General features: G+C 38.0%; 1 protein-coding gene across 2 annotated transcripts; it reads right to left on the bottom strand.

Annotated features, from left to right (window-relative positions):
- Positions 1-3795: 3795 nt before the first annotated feature.
- On the bottom strand, positions 3796-19327 carry LOC127630863 (serine/threonine-protein kinase TNNI3K-like). Of its 2 annotated transcripts, none has more exons than XM_052108702.1 (25): positions 19215-19327; positions 18887-18995; positions 18546-18631; positions 18246-18307; positions 17426-17536; positions 17015-17113; positions 16787-16925; positions 14677-14821; positions 14434-14538; positions 14068-14162; positions 13718-13867; positions 13517-13603; positions 13324-13380; positions 12894-12986; positions 12236-12293; positions 11955-12149; positions 11459-11563; positions 11153-11205; positions 9991-10043; positions 9132-9264; positions 8818-8927; positions 7678-7737; positions 7182-7351; positions 5871-5950; positions 3796-5735 (listed from the first exon to the last, which is right to left on the bottom strand). In XM_052108702.1, the coding sequence occupies exons 1-25, from the start codon at positions 19252-19254 to the stop codon at positions 5659-5661; spliced, it is 2472 nt and encodes an 823-aa protein (XP_051964662.1). In that variant the 5' UTR covers positions 19255-19327; the 3' UTR covers positions 3796-5658. The 2 variants fall into 2 exon arrangements, with proteins under 2 accessions (XP_051964662.1, XP_051964661.1); XM_052108701.1 differs by having other exon boundaries at positions 3800-5735; positions 18246-18343.
- Between the last annotated feature and the right edge of the window lie 530 nt (positions 19328-19857).

The raw sequence follows: 19857 nt of genomic DNA, 5'->3' as shown, positions 1-19857 counted from the left end.
ACACAGGTGGCTGCATGCGAGGAAACTGCCCATGGTGATGTCAAGACAGGGCAGCCTGCAGAGACAAACAGACAGGAGCCTTATGTCCAAAAAGAGGAGGAAAGAGAAGAAATCGAGGAAAATCGGGAGACGAAAGCAAGTTTAGACATGGAGGAAGTGCAAAGTGAGAAGACAAATGAGGTTGAAGGACAAGAAGATAAAGTGGAAGTACAGACTGAGAGTGATAGTGCTAGCCAGGACATACAGGAGGAAACAAAAGATGAAGACAATGCAAATGAGGCTGCAGAGTTCAATACAGAGTCTAAAGATGAAAACATGTCCAAATCAAAAGAACCAGAGAAACATGCTGAAACAATAGACTCTGGAAATACAGACAATAAAGACATTACATTGAAGGGTAATGATGTTCCAGAGACAGACAAAGAGTCTGCAATTGAGAAAGAGGGTTCAGTATTGCACACTGAGAATGATACAGAAACAGGTGCAGGTGACACTGAAAGACAGAGAGACGCTGATGACACACATCAAAACATAGAGAGGAGGAGCAATAGACTACCAGACATAGATGAAAGAGACCAAGCAGATGAGGCTGGTGATGACAGTTCACCTGGGAAAAAGGTCCAGGAAACAGACTGCAAGGTGGATGAGGAGTTGTTTAGTCAGGAGGAAAGTGGAAAGAAATCTAGTGAAGTAGAAGATAAGACAAAGAATGGGTTAGAGAAAGTGGAGGAAAACAAGGTGGAAGTGGATGAAGTTGTAGAAAATATAGAGGGTGAGGTTAAACATGAAGATCCAGGGACAGGGGAACCAAGGAAAACAATGGATGGAGAGATCCAAGTTGGTGTGAAAGAAAATGACTTAGAGGGTGGTGACGATTCAAAGACAGAAGATGAAGAAAAAGAAAACAGTGCCGAGAGAGAAGAGGATGATGTGAATGTTGGACAGGAAGCAAGAGAAGATGAAGGGCAGTTTGGTTATTCTAGAGATACAGAAAATGAATTAGAGGATGGTAAAGATTTGAATGTAGAAAATACAGAGAAAAAGGAAAATGGTGAGAATGATCAACAGGTTAGAGACAACCTTAGTGTAGTGCCCGAAGAAGAAATTGAAGAGAATAAACAGAATGATGAGGATGAGATTGTGGGAGAAAAAACTGAGAAAGTGAATGACAAGGAGAAAGAAGATGGGAACAAGGAAGAGGATATTGAGGCTGAAGTAGAGAATGTAAAAGGGAATGAGATGGTAGAAGTAGATGAGAGCTCTGCAGTGAATGAGGCAAAGGACACTGGGCAAATAAATGAGTTCAAAACAGGTGTAAAGTTGGTTGAAGACTTGAAATGTGAGGGAGATGAGATGAAAGAGGTGGCATATAGAAATGAGATTAGTGATAATCCAAATGAGGAGGAGGAGGGAGATGAGGAGGCCATTTCAGGTGAAAATGTAGCACAGAAACCAGATGACGACTTGACTGAGGACCAAAACACGGAATTAATTTCACAGGAAGAACAAATGGAATTAGGTTCCAGTGGGTTGAAAAAAAGATGACATAGTATGAAAGAGAAGGTGGGTGAACATCTTCCTGCTGAGGTGAATAATGACCTACTGGCAAGTAACATAGATGCTGATAATGGAGAGCCAAGGAACGCAAGTTCTGAGGAGTTCAAAAAGGTGGAGGAACATCTTCAAGTTGAGGAAACTCAAAAATCAGGGCCAGAGACTGATAAAGAAATACCAGTGGAAAATGATGATGAAAAAGAGCAGGACAAAGAAAACAATGATATGACTGATATTGAAGTTGTTCCTTCAGAGAGAGACTTTCAGTTGGGTGCTGAACATAAATCAGACAAAGGGGATGATGAATCTATGTCAGATAAGGCTGATAAAGGATCGGAAATCTCTGGAACAACATTCATTGAAAATGTTGCCCCTGAGAAATTAGACTGGTACGACATACAAAAGGTGGCCAGTAAGTATGCAGATAGTGATATTTTTGTCTCAGAAGAATCCAAGGTCACTGCAGATGAACCAAATGATATAGAGTCAGAACCAAAAAGCACCAACAATGAACTGAAAAGCAGCTATGCTTCAGAAGAAAAGGACAGAAAACTAGAGGAACCTTCAGGAAAGAAAAGGAATTCTCTCAGTGAAGAAGAGGGAGGCTCATCTATTTTCCATTCGGTGGAATTACAGCCTGTGGAGAAAGTGTTGGAACTTATAAAAGAAGAAAAGGATCCAGTTATGAGCATGGATACAGAAGATCCGGACATTCGTCCCACAGATTTAGCTAAAGGAGATGGTGTGGACCTAGTGAGCAACTGGATTAATATACATCAAGCATCCAAGTTATTTGAGACATTCATCAAGCCTCTTGATGACAAAAAAGAGGGGCTTATCTTGGATGAAACAGAAAATAGTTTAAACAGTGAAGCATTAGATGCTACAGATGCAGCACCAAGTACTTATTTTGGGAGCCTTGAAGAAACATTGAAGAGTGGAGATGATATTGAAACTCCACTAAGGAACAAACTCAATGATAACACGGAGCCTGATACTAAGCTGAGGTTTTAGAAGCAGATGCTCAGAGCAATCACTTCAAAGACAGTATACATGGCTCAGCCAAAGATGAAGGGGTCAAGGAGGAAGGAACTATAAGAGGTTCTTTAGAAACTACATTATCAGGTAATTATGATGACACTAAACAAAAAGAGATGGTCAGACAAGGATCTGCTTTGACAAATATTGTCAGAAACCTGGTAACATCAGCAGATACAACCAAGAACATTCAAGACAGAGACCCTTCAGAAACTGAACAACAGGATCTTCCTAGACATTCAGAAGGGTCAGAGCAAAATAAGCTAGATGAAATCACATATTTGTCCTCTATGTCCCAAACCGAGGAAGCAGCAGAGACCATGAAGTGTTACAAACATAATTTGAAATCTGAACATGTACCTCAGTTGGAGTATATTGAGCCACAGAGTCCAACAATCACAGTAATTACAGACCACACAGTTTTCAATAAACGTGAAAACGGGAGCCAAGAAGACACAGCAAGTGTATACTTTCATTCCAAACAGTCCGATGGAAGTAGTAATATGCAGATGGAAACAGGAGAACTAAAGTAATCGATGGACATTTCAAACAGACTCTCAGTAGAGACTCTTTAAGCACTTTCTCATTGGACGACTCCAAGCTTTTTGGGCCTACGGGATATCCAAGATTAACCACTGCTCACACAGACAACAGTTATTAGTATGTCGACAATACTCACAGGTACGTCGTCAGTGCATATTACACACTGAAAAACATTTTTGAGACTGAACTGTTCCAACCTTGTTTTGGCTTCCCAAGCTCAGAATACAGTAGCACTTCTTGTGTAGATTGCATAATTGTCTTTCACACTGCCGTTTTTCTGAATATAGAACCATATGAATGGGGTTTAAAATGATCAGAGTCCTGTAGTGAGTGTCAGTCCTGTTGGTAGGGAGGCCATCAACACCCCACTGAAAATAAATACTGCAGAATGCACAAGGCACAAATAATTTAATTATTCATGACGTAGAGCCCTCCTACTGGTCAGGGTATTCTAGCAGTACAACAACACCCTTTAGATACACATACTGTACTTTAAGATCATTTGCTTTAACAAAAACATAAATCCCTGCACTTTTCTCTGTGATCGTGTTCTTGGTTAGTAAACCAAGGTACTTTAACTTGTGGTTGCACAGTTTGATGTAAATGAAATGGACACTTTACCGATATTGTGATTTTGTTGAATGGTGATCTCATGATTTTACATAGAATGAACCATTAAGCACCATTAGATCAATAGATTTGTTACTACTTTGTTGTTTATTGTTTGTTTTATAAATTATTTATGATAATCATGGTGATCATGGAGTTAGAATAAAATTGAGACGTTTTTACCCGAGACTCAAGGTAGAGATGCAAACTACTAAACTGCTTCAATTTAATAGTGCCTTTGCTGTTCAGTGACATCAGTCGTGAGCTTTTTAAATTAGCTATCAACTTCCTGTATAAGTCCATTCTCTTTTCTAAAATTAAGTGAATGTTTGCTTTTGAAATAATAAAATACTGAAAAACATTATTTTTACCAGATATTTACTTTACATTCAGACACCAAAAACAATATCTAAAAACCCTTTTACAACAATAACAATAAAAGCTTTATGACTTTTGAATGTCTCTAAAACATAAAGATAATAGTATGTATGCTGTACACTACATTTCACTGTGGACTCTTTTCACATTTCCGGGTTTGGAGCTTGGAAATAAATTATAGCGGGATAAACTTCAATAGAGGTACATGGGAGACCATAGCTAATATTATTTTTGCATTTCCATTTGCTTCAACAGCAAAAGAAACAAACCACTATTATGTTTCGAAGACATTCCAAAAGATTAAAAAAAAACAGAAAGAGATGGTTTACGGCAGTCAGAAGAGCAAAAGATGGCAAATTACGGTGACTCCCTCAGTGGCTGTATATGAAACCGCATTGCAGCAGTGCTGACTTTTTAATATTACTATTAATGCCAGATTAATATGACACAAAGAATAATGTACTGTACATTAAATGTATATTAAATAATTAAAACATTTAAAATATAAAAGAAATTTGGGTAGATTTATGATTTATATCAAGGAGTCATCACAGTCTGTGAAGAGGGTCCACTGAAAGATAATAGATTTATAAAACATTTAAAATTAATATAATAATCTTACATGCACACAAAGAAATTACAAAGTCGTGATTATACATTTGCGGCCAAAAGTTTGGAATAATGTACAGATTTTGCTGTTTTGTAAGGAAATTGGTACTTTAATTCACCAAAGTGGCATTCAGCTGATCAAAAAGTATAGTCAGGACATTACTAATGTAAAAAAACAGTCCCATCACTATTTGAAAAAAGTCATTTTTGATCAAATCTAGACAGGCCCCATTTCCAGCAGCCATCACTCCAACATCTTTTCCTTGAGTAATCATGCTATATTACTAATTTGGCACTAGAAAATCACTTGACATTATATCAAACACAGTTGAAGGCTATGTGGTTCATTAAATGAAGCTTAACATTGTATTTGTGTTTGTTTTTGAGTTGCCACAGTATGCAATAGACTGGCATGTCTTTAGGTCAATATTATGTCAAAAATTACAAAAAAAGAAACAGCTTTCTCTAGAAACTCATCAGTCAATCATTTTTTTGAGGAATGAAGGCTTTGCAATACTTGAAATTGACCAAAAAATTTAAGATTTCATATAAAGTCGTATGCTACAGTCTTCAAAGACAAAGGACAACTGGCCCTAGAGAATGTGGAAAGCCAGATGTACAACTAAACAAGAGGATAAGTACATCAGAGTCTCTAGTTTGAGAAAAAGACGCCTCACATGTCCTCAGATGACAGCTTCATAAAACCTGCCTTTGGGGACATTTTTGGACGTCCTCATTTGGAAAAACAATCCATACATAAATAAGTATTTTTAAAATTGTAATGAAGCAAAACATTTTCTGTTAGATTTAGGGTGTGGGAGATACGTTTTATATAAAAACAATGGAATTTTCTGGTATGTCCTTATTTAGATAGCTTAACAAACGTGCTTGTGTTCGCATGTGACGTTCTATGGAGAGTTGCTGCTTCTAGTTGCTGTCCTCAAAGCTTCCATTACTGCTGCATGAATGGAAACGCATGGTACTCAAGGGATCTGACACATATCCTGCGGGAACAGCATGGAACACAATGAGCAACATGCACACAGCGTGCAACATGTCAAATACAGCCGCCTACTTGTTGCACCATATGAGAGCTATTTATATAATTAAGCTAGTATGTAAAAACATGAATCACAAACCATTTCTGTCAATGGGTGGAAACTGCATGTTCCTCCTCAGCTCATCCAGGGACAACCCCTGCGAAGATCGGCGATCAGAGCTGTTGGAAAACAAAGGCTTTAATGAGATTAATATTGGTTTACTCTAGAGACCACAGAACAAGCATGTTTCTTCTGCAATATTCAATTTTAATGACGCTAAATAGGATAAACTTTGTTGTTGTCATGTTAGCTCAGTGAGGACTTGCAGAGTTTTCCTGTTTAGATCATCCTCTATTGAATTTGATTTCTATTCGGTCATGCATGCTATTAATTTAGCACAACTTATATGCTCATACCATCAAATGGCCTGCGTTGCTCAATTTGGTCACCTAAAACATCTGTTGAGCCAAAATAAGCTATAATCTTTGCAACATGAAGACACTGTTGTAATTTTTTTGACAGTTGCCAGTTTCCCTAAAGTTCACAACACACACATTCATCACCACCCATAAAAAATTAAGAGATGACCACCAGCAAAGGTTCTCAGTGTGAGAGTCATGCAAGTTTCATTACATTTGCTTTCTTTTGTTTTCATGCCTGTTTCCTAGCAACAGCACTTCACACTGTTGTGCAGAAGTGTTTTGGTTGAACTGCATGGCACTGAACAAACAAAACCTGACCTGACTCCTACTAATGCACTGGTATGACGTACTGATTCAAAAATGTTTTCTCAGTAATGTCTCTATGTATTTAATAACATGGCAAAAGGCTGGTAGGGGGCTCTTCTAAGCAAGACCATAGCCAGGAAATTACTTTTGGTGGGCCTCATTAAAAAGTGAATGTGGCAAGTTTTCGCACACATTTTTTAACCATATTTTCATTAACCGGGCCGTTTCAGTTTCATACTGGCAAACTAGGAGAGATCCCTATTGGCGCCCCCATTGGGGGGTGTTTGGGGTGCGTGGCAGCGGCCTCTTTGGAGCCCCCAGCAGGTGGCGCCCTAGTTGACCGCCTAGATCACCTATGCCTAGAAATGGCCCTGTCCCAAAAGAGAAGTGTAAAGTTCTTTCACACTTTCAGAAATCAGAATTTATGCATTTTAAAACAATATTAGAAATATCTATTTGAAGTCAAAGAATAGTCTCTAATTGTATGCTTGGCTACGCCACTGCTTATAAGCAAATACAACTAAATTACTGAAAATATGGAAAATACTGATCTGAATATACTGACTGCAAACATTTTACACTTGTGGCCCTAGCTTGATAAAATGTTTGCTCTTTTAAAGGTCATGTTTCTGAGTGTTACTGCTATGATAGTTTTATGATGCATGTGGGCTTGTATGTCTACTTTTGGCTCCAAAATGCATATGCGCGTGCATTGAGGGCGTATTCCAACTCGAATCGTGAGCGGAGGGCAGCTACATGACTTCGTCCGGGACTGCCGCGTGCCACCAGGCAGTCCGTGGAGGAGGAGGGGGATAGAGAGCCACTGCTGTTACTTGAGGCCGGAGACATAAGCTGGACACATGCAAACATATAATGGTAGACAGAAAAATAAAGAAATACAGAGGATGCAAAAATATACAGTATATTAAAGATTTGTCTTCTCATCATCCAGATTTGCAGGTCAAAGTTCATTAAACTTGAACGTTTGAATGCAGCGGAATATAAAATTGCTGCACATGAGCTTGTGTTTCCAGTCTCCTGCATTCAGATTCATTTGAATGAAGTGAAAGGAACACGAAGTGTAGTGTGACCGCACCTTTAGTCGAGGCTTACTTTGCCTCATTGTGATACATAAAGCTTAAGGTGTTCTTTCCTAGTGTAATGTATCTCTGATTTACCTCCACATTACACAGGCATTCCTCCAGTTTGGCTACCACCTCAGAAAACTCAGGCCTTTCCTGAAACAGTGTAAAAAGAAATTGAGGATATTCATCATAGAGGTTTGTTTAGAATTTCATTGAAAACTGTTCTCTGACTATCCAATCAGCCGCTCTGCTGAAGAGGGCTCACTGATCGCTGCCCACGCATCATTCAAAGAGGAGGACTTCAAAAGACCAGACTCACTGGTACTTCATCAGAGGAGTGAGACACATGAATTGAGACAACAGATGTTGTGCATCACAAGGTACTACTGTGGTCTTGAGCTGAATAATATTTTCTGCTTGTTTTCACCCTTGTATGATGTGTTAACTTATTATTTCAGCATATTCTTAACTGATAGTTTTTGTGCCTTTTACAAATTCCTACTCCAAGCGGGATTCGGGATTGGTGATCCCCGGCATGGGAGGTAGACGTGCCAGCAAGGAGGCTAGAAAAGCCATACAAGCTGGCTACCGTTACATAACTACATGTTGTACTGCAAAATTCTCACAAGGTTTACATTTGCTGCTACTGAGGTTGAGGTACTGGTACAGGTAGGTTTAGGAGTGGGGTAGGCTTAGGGTTAAGATTAGGGGTAAGGTTAACAGTGCAACTACAACTGTAATTAAATGCAGGTACTTGAAATGTAAGTGCAATGCAACAACACATTGGTACATAATAAGTGCATTGTATCAAATGCTTAATTACACAGTAGTTAAAGACAACTAATATAAAGTGGGATCCAATTGAGTATTTTAACATTGTCAACATGAAATCAAAATAAGTAAAAAAACTGTTAGCCCCAAATTGATTTTAAGCCACAAATACAGTTGATGTGCACAGTAGAACTCTTATAGTATACGTATATAGGGTGAATGGAAAGAAATGTCGAATTTGAAGTCTTATGAATATCTGTTTTTATACCCTTTAATTTCACCCTTATATTTACTTAAGAACCAATAAACTTCATCTAATATAAACAAAGTAAAACTAATTAATCCAAATTCAAAATGCTTTTTTTTTTACACACATTTGCATTTTCTTTGCATATCTCTTTGATCCCACTTGTCTTATTGGGAGCATGTGGGCTTTATTAGGGCTAAATGTGAGCCACTCACCTCCGGACAGACATTCCAGCCCCTCATCAGCAGTGCTGAGATGGGTTTAGGGATTGAGTAGCCAATTGGAGGACGGACATGATGATAGGCCATATCTGCAGCGGCTGCAGCTGCAGGGAGTGAACACAGATGGGGCAGGGCCTTTTAATTTAAATATGAATATATTTATGGAACTCTGTAAGTCAACTGGCTATACCATGAAAAAGATCAAAACTCATTGGAAAACTGAACTCAATATCCCAATATAAAGGGCAAATAACATTGTGTGAGTGAGAATTGAGGTTTATTATAGAAGTGGATAGAGGGTGCAGTGCCTGGTTTGAGATGGGCAAATGGAATCTCCCCTGTGAGCAGCTCCCACAGGCAGAGGGCATAGCTGAACATGTCTGCTTTCACAGTGTAGCGTGTACACTGGGTAAACACCTCTGGGGCCATCCAGCGCAGGTTCTGCAAAGCATCAGGAGAGCGTATTGATGAACACAAACACTATGTGACTTACTAAACACTTGCTAAACCCAAAGGACATTAACACAACCCTCTAAGGACATTCTGATGTAAGTAACGTGACGTATGAGAATGAGCCAAAACCACAATGTAAGCACAGTGGAAAATTGCTTGCATGTGCTGAATGAATTAGAGGTGGTTAATAAAAAATATTCTCCCCAATTTGGAATGCCAAATGCGCGCTAATTCCTCAATTCCGCAGGCCTCAATCCGATTGGCGAAGGACGAATCTCAGTTGCCTCCGCATCTGAGACCGTCAATCTGCGCATCTTATCACGTGGCTTGTTTAGCGCATTACCACGGAGACATAGCACCTGTGGAGGCTTCACGCCATTCACCGCAGCATCCACGCACAACTCAGATATGGAGGGAACCTCATGCCAAACAGAGAGCGAACCACATTATAGTGACCACAATGAGGTTACCCCATGTGACTCTACCCTCCCTAGCAACAGGGCCAATTTGGTTGCCTAGGAGACCTGGCTGGAGTCACTCAGCACACCCTGGATTTGAACCTGCGACTCCAGGGGTGGTAATCAGTCTCTTTACTCGCTGAGCTACCCAAGGCCACCCCCCCTAGAGGTGGTTATTAACACATAACATTTTCTAGGTGTTAATTAATAAATAGATTATCTAAGCACACAGAATGTCTGGAGAGGACGAACACACTCCGGGTTGTTTGGTCATATTGTCTTCATCCATTGACAACAGGAAGCGTGACTCTGCAGAACAGTACAAAAACATTTTCATTACATATACAATGGGAACAAAAGCATGAGACCACTCTTGAAAATGCTTATATTTTAATATTATTTTTTATGAATGATTTTTTTTCCATAACAAATTATATTTAAATCTAAATAAAGATGATTTTAGAATGTTTCGAAAAGCATTTTGCATTTTCATTGAAAGCAAGAAAATCTGACCTTAAAAAAAAAAAAAAAAAATCTAAACAGTTTGCTTATTTTGACCAAGAAATAGTTCAGAATCTTAAACATTTCATCTGCATTTTATGTAATAATGTTTCTTTGTTTAAAATGTTTCAAAATCCTAAAACTTTATTTATGTTTTAAGGAATTTTCCAAGTTCAATACAAGTTAAGCTCAATCGACAGCATTCATGGCATTATATTGATTAACACAAAAAATATTTGGACTTGCCCCTCCTTTTCTTTAAAAGAAACCCTAAATTCTGCGTTACAGTGTGGCACTTACAATGGAAGTAAATGTTCCCAATCCGTAAACGTTAAAATACTCACTTTTTCAAAAGTATAGCCAAAAGATGTGAACTTTTTTGTGTTCTGGTTATAGTTAATTGTACAACTTTGTTGCCATGACAATGTCATGTCAACAAATCCTAAAACAACTGTAAAAATTACGATTTAAACAACTTTACAACTCATATAATACATAAGATTTAACAGAAGAATTAATGTTTTTATTTATTTGTTTTTAGCACCATGTCTAAAAGAGTTCATGTAAATGTATTTATAAATCTATAAGCTTCACATTTAAAAGCTTCTGCATTTAAAACTTCAAATAATTGGGCCCATTCACTTCCATTGTAAGTGCCTCACTATAACACTTTCCTTCTTTTTTTTAAAGAAAAGGACGGATGAGTTAATCAATGGTAATTAATATTATGCCACAAATGCTGCTGATTAAGCTTAACTTGTATTGAACCCGGAATATTCCTTAAAATTAAATTGCCAGATTTGCTATGTGGTCTCAGACTTTCGGACACAACTGTAGAGTTTATTTACAGTGATAGTGAGATAAGACCTTGTACATGTGTCATATTGTCTTATGTTATGTTGTGTGGCTTTCTTTACCTCCAAAATCAGCCACCACAGCATGCCCATCCTCATAGAGCAGAATATTATGACTGAAAAGACACCACCAGATGAATGGAGGTTTAAAACACAAAGTTCACAATACTGTTTCACCACTGCTGCCAGTGCTATTATGTCATGTTAGTGGAACTTAAAGTATCCCAATTATCATTTAATAAGAAGGTCTTAACAATAGTAGGAGGGGGTGGACTGATAATCATCAAGACTATTGAATGTGCACGATGAGCATGTGATGATGATGATGATGATGATGATGATGATGATGATGATGATGATGTGACTAACCTGTTGAGGTCTCTGTGAATGATTGGTTGGGTCAGATTGTGCAGATACTCCATTCCTTTGGCCACATCAATGGCAATGATGAGCTTGGACTGCAGATCAATGATCCTAAATGTTAAGACATCATTAAATGAACACCTACTCTTTGGCTGATCAATGCACGCACCTTTTATTCCAACTCAAACAGATCAATGAGATGATCACCTGAAACTAAATATGGAGCACTGAGAAGAAATCAGAGGCTTAGTAGCATTGATGCAAGTCTCAGTCTATAAATAGACCCTGATGTTCCTTCAGCTTTCTGTTCATTACTGTCACATTTTATGTAAGGGGTATACGTAATAGCTTTGTCAACAATTTGATTTGATTACAATTCTTTCCTGAATGATGCAAAGGATCGTGACATCTTTAAATAAATTGGGCATCTGGATTTGGTGGATTTTGTAAATGTGCACTGCCTCAATGCCTTGAGCCAAAAACAGGAGTGATGCATTCTCACCTTTTTTGCTCATGCAGCAGTGAGAACAGGGATCCTCCAGACACATACTGGGTTACTATGGCAAACTGACTGGGGTCATCCAGACATGCCCCCACAAATTGGATCACACAGGGGTGGTTGAGACGACACAGGATGGACACCTCCCGACAGAACATATCAGTGTCTGACTTTGAGCAGTATGTGTTTGCACGGTAGCTGTGAAAAAGAGGTGATGGAGTCTGTGTTACCTTGATGAGGTGGAAAATCAGGGAAAAAAAACAAGTGTTTATAACCACTCTTACCGTTTAATTGCGACTACCTTATTGCGGCACCTTCCTCTGTAGACTTTTCCGAAAGAGCCTGTGGTTGAGAGATGTAGCGTTTCGGTTAATTATAGCTTAATGGGGACTCAGGGAGAAACTAAGATACATTGGATACAGTATTTAAAAATGTTAGTTAGTTCTCAGAAAAAGCCTATTATTTGTTTGCAGACGTCACTTGGTTTGATATTTTGAGCTGTTCAGCTGTGATGTCAATTTGTAGGTGAACCCGGAAGTCTATTTCGCAATGGGTTCCCTCTGGATTTTCCTATGAGGTTTTATAATGGGTTTTTTCAACTTATGAGTAAAATAAGGTCTGTGGTAAACATTACTTCATGATACGTGGACATTTTGTTCCACAACATATATGACTCACTTTCATATCTCAAACTTTAATTTTGAAGCAGTGTTTTTTATTTTTTTTCAAATGTATGCAATTCAATATGGCTCCAAGATTCACATTTGAGTTATGAAAGTGTTGTAGAATAAAATGTACATATATCGTCAAGTACAGTTAAGACTTTATTTTACTCATAAATCTAAAACTCCCATTGTAAACCCCATAGGAAAATCCCGAAGGAACCCATTGTGAATTTCCCATGCCGCTGTAGACCTGGGGTTTATTATTAACTTGACATACCTGATCCAATGATCTCGTTAAACTCTAGCTCTGACAGTTGAAGGTGGAAGTTTGATGGAAGCCTTGCTCGAAGCAGAAGCACATCTGCCTTCTCTAAGGAGGAAAGAGGGTCAACAGGAGTTTGTTTGTTTTATACCTTCACATCAAGCGTCTTATACAACTTTAATCATGATTCATTTAGCTTATGTTGTAAACATCCGCCAATCAGTCATGAAAGATGGCTCATATTATTACTGTAATGACTGGCAGATACAAACTAAAGGCTTAAACTGAAGCAATTACACTGTGGGATGTTTGGATGTTTGGAGTCTCTCAGAAGATTTGGTTGTCTATGGAAAGCAGCATTTCAGGACATAAAAAGAGTATCATAGCAACAATGATACAGTGAGTCAGCTGTTTGTGTGTGTATGTGTATGTGTGAGTGCAATACCTTTAGCCATGCTTATAATCTTTCCCAGGGGAGAGGGGACAGAAACATAGGATCCGTCTGTAACCGATCACAAAATTCACAATTAACAAAATTACCTTTTTCTATCCATAAAACTCACATCAGTAGCAGAATTTTCAACATAGCCAATTTACAGTACAAATGTGCTAGACCATTTGTATTGAGTGTCTAATACCTCCTCCTGGCTGGAAGTATTCATTGCAGGGTGAGTCCTCCTGGGGTCTTATGAAGTGTTTTAGCAAAGTAACAATGGCATCGTGGCCTGGAAAGAGCACAAAATAAATAGATGGTTTATTTCCATCCCTATAGAATTCAGCCTTTAGAATTACAGTTAGAAAATGTTACAAAGAGATGGATGGATGGATGGATGGATAACCTTTCTCATAGGCCCACATCAAGCATGTCTGTTCATCCTTTTCCCCACTTGAACGACTGGGGTCACAGGCCACCAGGTTCATATCTGCCCCGTTGTCCAAAAGAAACTGGACAAGACGGATGTGTCCATGGTAACATGCACTATGTAGACCTGTCATTTTATAGGTCATAAGGTCAACGAGGCTAGCTAAATAATTCACAATAAGCCTGTCTTTAAAAAAAAAAAAACATTAATGTGACTGATACAGAAATTTCAAGACAGATATTGAGAGCAAAACATATTTACAAATTATTGTCAGTACAGCTGATGTTGGGATAAGATGTAAAGCACATATTTTGTTGTCATACAACCTGTGTGTCCATCTCGTCCCTGATGGTTGATGCTTAAAGCATTCTGACTGAGCAGATACTTGACCATTTCCAGGTTCTTGCCATAGGTGCAGGAACTAAACAGGACAATTGGACCTCAGTTAGTGTACCAACAGTGTGAACTGTGTACCACAGCAGTATAATCTGTGATGGGCAATAATATATCTAATAGAGCTAATATTTCTAATATATAAACCAGTCACATTTACTTGAATTATTCTTGCTACAGCAATATTACCTTCTTTTATATACTCCATATAATGCAGAGAATAATAACAATGGCTAATTCTTTTGTAAAACAAACTAATCAGAGTGAGGCGGTGTGTTGAACTGATGTAGGAACTTTACCTGTGAAAAGCTGTCTCACTAAAGATGTTCTCCTTAGACAGACTCTCTGTACCAGACAACTGAATGATCTCTTTGACCACATCAAACTTTCCATTGTAGCAGGCTCTGGCGAGGAATATGAGACTGAAATCAGAATCACTATAACCGTTCTTTGTATTACCGATTTTTGTATTCCTCTTCAGTAATTTGTTGAGTTTAACTGCCACCTTGTGTTGTGTGTGGATCACTGTCAGGTGAACTCACAGGTGGAGAGGTGTGTCCCCGTAGATGTTGACAGAGTGAGGCTGTAAATCAAAGCTGCCCTGCAGCAGAAAACGGACGACCTCGTGGTGTCCAAATCGAGCGCAGAAATGAAGGGGAACGTGGTCCTCGTTGTCCTGAGCATTGACTATATGGGTGAGACAGATTCAAGATAAAAGTCTACATGTAACCTTTTAATCAATGTAAGATTATTTAAATTTGATATAGTAGAATAATATTTCATAAAGGAATAGTTCACCCAAAAATGAATCATGCCATCCCAGATGTGTATGACTTTCTTTCTTCTGCAGATCACAAACAAAGATTTTTAGAAGAATATCTCAGCTCTGTAGATCCATACAATACAAGTGAATGGTGACCAAAACTTTGAAGCTTCAAATGCACATAAAGGCAGCATAAAAGTAATCCTTAAAACTTCAGTGGTTTAATCCATGTCTTCTGAAGCAATCCAATTGGTTTTGGTGAGAAAAGACTTGTTACAAAACGTAACTCCCTTTTCACTTTAAATCTTGACATCAGCAGTCTCCTTGGAGATCATGATTTCAAACTCAATTACACTTCCTATCACCATCTAGCGCTCTGTGCATATGTCAAGCACCAAGTAGTGTAATCAAACTTGAAATCATGATCATGCCTAGAGACGGTAATGGCAAGATGTGCAGTGAAAAAAAAAAAAAGAGATCTTTTTTGGTCTGTTCTCATCCAAAACCGATTGGATCGCTTTAGAAGGATTAAAACACTGGATTATTTTTATGCTGCATTTATGTGCTTTTTGGAGCTTCAAAGTTTTGGCCACCATTCACTTGCATTGTATGGAACTACAGAGCTGAGATATTTTTCTAAAAATCTTTGTTTGTGTACAGCAGAAGAAAGAAAGTCAGTGAGTAAATTATGAGAGAATTTTCATTTGGGTGTGATCTATTCAATTTAATAGGTTGATGGTGAATAATGTGTTCATATTCTTTAATCAATATCAATAATTTAGGTTAAAATGTATACAAATGTACTGTATATAGAAAAGTCTATACCTAAGGTCCTGTGGTTCACTGGTCACAATTTCTTCTCAGTTTTTCAAAATTTTAAACACCTTTTGCCCTCACTAGTACATTTTAAATGGTCCTGCTGTGTGACAAATTAATTTTAAAAAACTTCTCACTTTTCCATGCAGTGTCTCTGTTAATATAAGGTAAAAATGCTGCATACAGAATAATTATAAAAGCAAAATGCTGTTTAAAGTAGTTTTAGATAGCAAAGCATAGTAAAGCACTGTACAGTTTGTCACACTGCAGTACATGTGTCCAAAATGGAGAAAGAAAAGAAAATGGGAAAAGATAAAGTCACATGATAAAGAAAAGCTTTTGGCATATGAATTAAGATAAGCAATTGACAAATGTTTTTAAATGCAATTTAAAAGGTGCATTTAAAAATTATTAATATACTATTTTATTGGGGGCCTGGGAAGCTCAGTGAGTACTGACGCTGCCTACCACCCCTGGAGTCACGAGGTCGAATCCAGGGCATGCTGATTGAATCCAGCCAGGTCTCCTAAGCAACCAAATTGGCCTGGTTGCTATGGAGGGTAGAGTCACATCGATAGAGTCACTCGTGTTCGTGATTAGGGGTTCTCAATGGGGCACGTGGTAAGTTGTGCGTGGATCACGAGAGTAGCATGAGCCTCTACGTGCTGGGTGTCTCCGTGGTGTCATGCACAGTGAGCCACGTGATAAGCATAAATTAAATACATGATTTGTTAATGCACAATTCTACTGTTAAATATAAGTATAAAATTTACATTAATTAAATAAATAAATTTAAATCTGTCTATTTATTTATCCATTTATAAATTGGTTTATTTATTCACATTTTTATTTTTAAATTAATAAACTGATAATTTATTCCTTCATTCATTTTTAATTGGCACCCCTAAGCTTCCATAGTCAACTACGCAAAAACATTTTACGACAATTACCCCAACACATTTTTACATTTATATAAATTATACATTTTTTATTTATTATAGCAACTATATTATGATTGAAATATACAATAGATGGTGGACAACTGTCCCAGGGCAAGATCTTCAATCTCTCACCATCAGTTTTGCTGCCGTCATCCATCAGCAGTTTGACGATGCCCAGAAAGCCTTTAGCAGCTGCCAGATGTAGTGGCCTATCCCCTACCTCTCCACTCACATTCACATCAGCCCCAAATTTCACCAGCAGCTTGCACACCTGTCCCGCAGGTAAATTATGGAAATGTTATGATCAATCTGTTAAGTACTTGTCAGACATTTATATGGTAGAAAATAAGCATCTCTGACCTGCTCATGGCCAAAGTATGCTGAAATATGAAGAGGGGTAAAGAACACTGCATCCTGGACATTGACATAGGCCCCATGTTGCAAGAGAATATCAACAGCCTTGGGAAAATGCAGGTAAAACATAAAGATTAGTAGCAAATGCTCCTAAATTTCAGTTCAGAAATGTCTTTCTTTCAAAAAAAATTATTTCTTCTGTGAACCACAAAAGCAGATGTTAGGCAGAATGTTTAGTCTTAGTCACCATTCACTTTCATTGCATAATAAAGATGCAATTAGCCTCTAACATTCTGCCTAACATGTGTTCAAAGAAACAAAAAGAATTAAAGTACATTTTGACAGTTTTCATTTTTGGGTTAACTACCCCTTTAAGTTAAGTCAATTGTACTGTGTTAAAACAGACCCGGCAATTACCTCAAGATGGCCAGCCACAGTAGCTATATGCAGGGCAGTGAGGGCGCCATACCCCACCTGCTGTACGTCGGCTCCACCATGTAGCAGAGCAGTAACAAGTTCAGCCTTATCCTATGACAGATATATCAAAAGCACTCAGCATTCATCAGCTGGCATGCGGTCTGCAATGTAATACCATTTGCTTAGTACAATCAAAGCACAATCCAAAAAACTTGCTGGACTCTGCAACAGACTGTAATAGTCTTAAAAATCTTGGTATAAACCTCTGCAGCAGAAAAGCCAGAATGTGCAGTGTGCTATACTGTCCAATATTAAAGGGACAGTTCACCCCAAAATAAAAAGTCTGTCATCAATCACTCTCTCTCTCATGTTATTCCAAACCCTTAACTTTGTTTCCATGGAACACAAAAGGGGATGTTAGGCAGAATGTTAATCTCAGTCACCATTCACTTTCATTGTTTTGAAAAACGAAGCAACAAAAGTGAAAGGCTTAGATTCTGCCAATCAACATGAACAAGAAGGTGAGAAATTTGTGACAGATTTTTTTAATTTTGAGTGAACTATCTTTTTTCAGCACTTATAATGCAGTATGTCCTATTTAATCATCATGATGTTTTAGACAAACATTTTCAGTCTCTCTCTCACAAATGCAGTATCAGGCAGTTTTTCCAACTGTTCAATTTAGATGAAACATCCATTTTCGTAGACATTGTCATTTGAGCACTTCGTAAGCATGCTTAATGTGACTAATTTCCAGTACAAAGAGTTCCAATTATTCATAAGACGGGAACACACCATCCTGAATTAACCTTTGACTAACCTTGTATGCAGCCAAGTGCAGAGCAGTGAATCCATTCCGAGTGAGTCTGGATGGCCGCAGACCTTTCAACATGAGTGCCCTGATATGAGCTTTATTCCCTTGTACCAAATAGAGTTAGAGTAGTTATAAAAGTTAGAATAACATCCATTTTATGGAAGTCCTATGGCAGTGAAATAAAATGATTAAGCATGCAGTTCAGTAGGGGAAATTCACTCCTACAGAGTTAAAGTTACGGGTAATTTCTGTTTTAAAAGTTAATAGATGACATACAGATAACTGTTGAGCATGTTTTGGCTCTACCTCCACATATACAGCAGAGATGCAGCAGGGACAGTCCACCCTCTGTGCGATAATTCAGGTTCACTTTATTGAAAGCCTCATCTGAGCTGTGTAATTATAAATACACTGAGTAATCAGTAATTCTATTTGCCCAGCGCCATTTTAACATAACGCCTTATAATTCTGAGGATTACTAGAATTTAGGGGCACTCAGAAAGATACACAATCTGTTATATCTCAATCAGATATCCAATCTACTTCACATTTACTCTCTCCTTATGGTAATGTAATTATAATGGATGTTGAGGCCTTGTTTCTCATTTGCTGAGCCTCACAAAGCTTGCAGATTCAATCAATCTCACCTGAAAACTTGTTTGAGATCTTTAAACACCTCCTCTTTAATTCTCAAGTCCTCCTCCACTCTTTCTATTATAACTGCATATGACTCACTCACTTTCTTCTTCCATTCATCTATGGCACAAAAACATTGAATCAAGACCACCACGCCATATGAACATAATATACACGCAATGTAATCTCAAATATGACATACAGAACAACTTTTACTCGCTGTCAACAACAGACTGAAAATATCATCAAGGATTGAAAGAGGAATTACATTACAATACTTCATCTGCAGTTAATATAACTAATCAAGCAGTTAATCATTTCATCAAAGCTTTATTTTACCTGTACATGTCTGAGTGGGTCTTGATTTATAATTCCCCATTGCTCTGTCTGCTTTGAAGCTTTGTGTGTTGCAGGTTTGAGGGAAAGTGTCATGCAGCGGTAACACTACTCTCCTTTACAATAGGGAAGAGTCTAATAAGGGATCACGGTCTCCTGCTAAAAATACATCTGCCTCAGTGTGGAATGTGACAACAATGACAACTGACCTATCTGAGGAGCTGTAACTACTACAGAGTGAAGCCATGGTCAATTTCTCTCTTCAGAGGACAGATACATCAAGAGTCACGACTGGTGTGAAACTGACTTGGAACTGACAAAAACAGATGTGTTCAGATGTGTTATGTGTTCAGTGCAGGAATTAAATTCCAAATGCAAAATATAGCTTAATGCACATGTTTAAAATGGACAACTTTCATTCAGGTCTTATCGGTGAATGCTGTCATGCAGAATTGTTGTGTCTTATGTAGTGTTCTTGTTAAGATTAAACAGACATTAATGGTTGGTTATTCATTTTGCTCAACAGAATGCAGTCAAGGTCTTACCAAACTTCAACCAAACAATGGCACAGCCTAATACAGGCATGAAAGAAGTTTCCTTTCATGGTAAAAATGTTTTATTTGTTATCGATATCTTTTTTAGAACC

This window comes from Xyrauchen texanus, chromosome 37, assembly GCF_025860055.1.
Source record: "Xyrauchen texanus isolate HMW12.3.18 chromosome 37, RBS_HiC_50CHRs, whole genome shotgun sequence".
Lineage (NCBI taxonomy): Eukaryota > Metazoa > Chordata > Actinopteri > Cypriniformes > Catostomidae > Xyrauchen > Xyrauchen texanus.
The sequence above is the reverse complement of the archived record's forward strand: the minus strand, read 5'-3'. Positions and strand labels throughout refer to the sequence as shown.

Coding starts and splice junctions, on each gene's coding strand:
- LOC127630863 (XM_052108701.1), bottom strand. CDS start 19,254: ATGGGGAATTATAAATCAAGACCCACTCAGACATGTACAG. Junction 16,926..17,014: donor CATACTTTGGCCATGAGCAG/GTCAGAGATGCT, acceptor CCTGCGGGACAG/GTGTGCAAGCTGCTGGTGAA. Junction 14,822..16,786: donor TGACGGCAGCAAAACTGATG/GTGAGAGATTGA, acceptor TCACCCATATAG/TCAATGCTCAGGACAACGAG.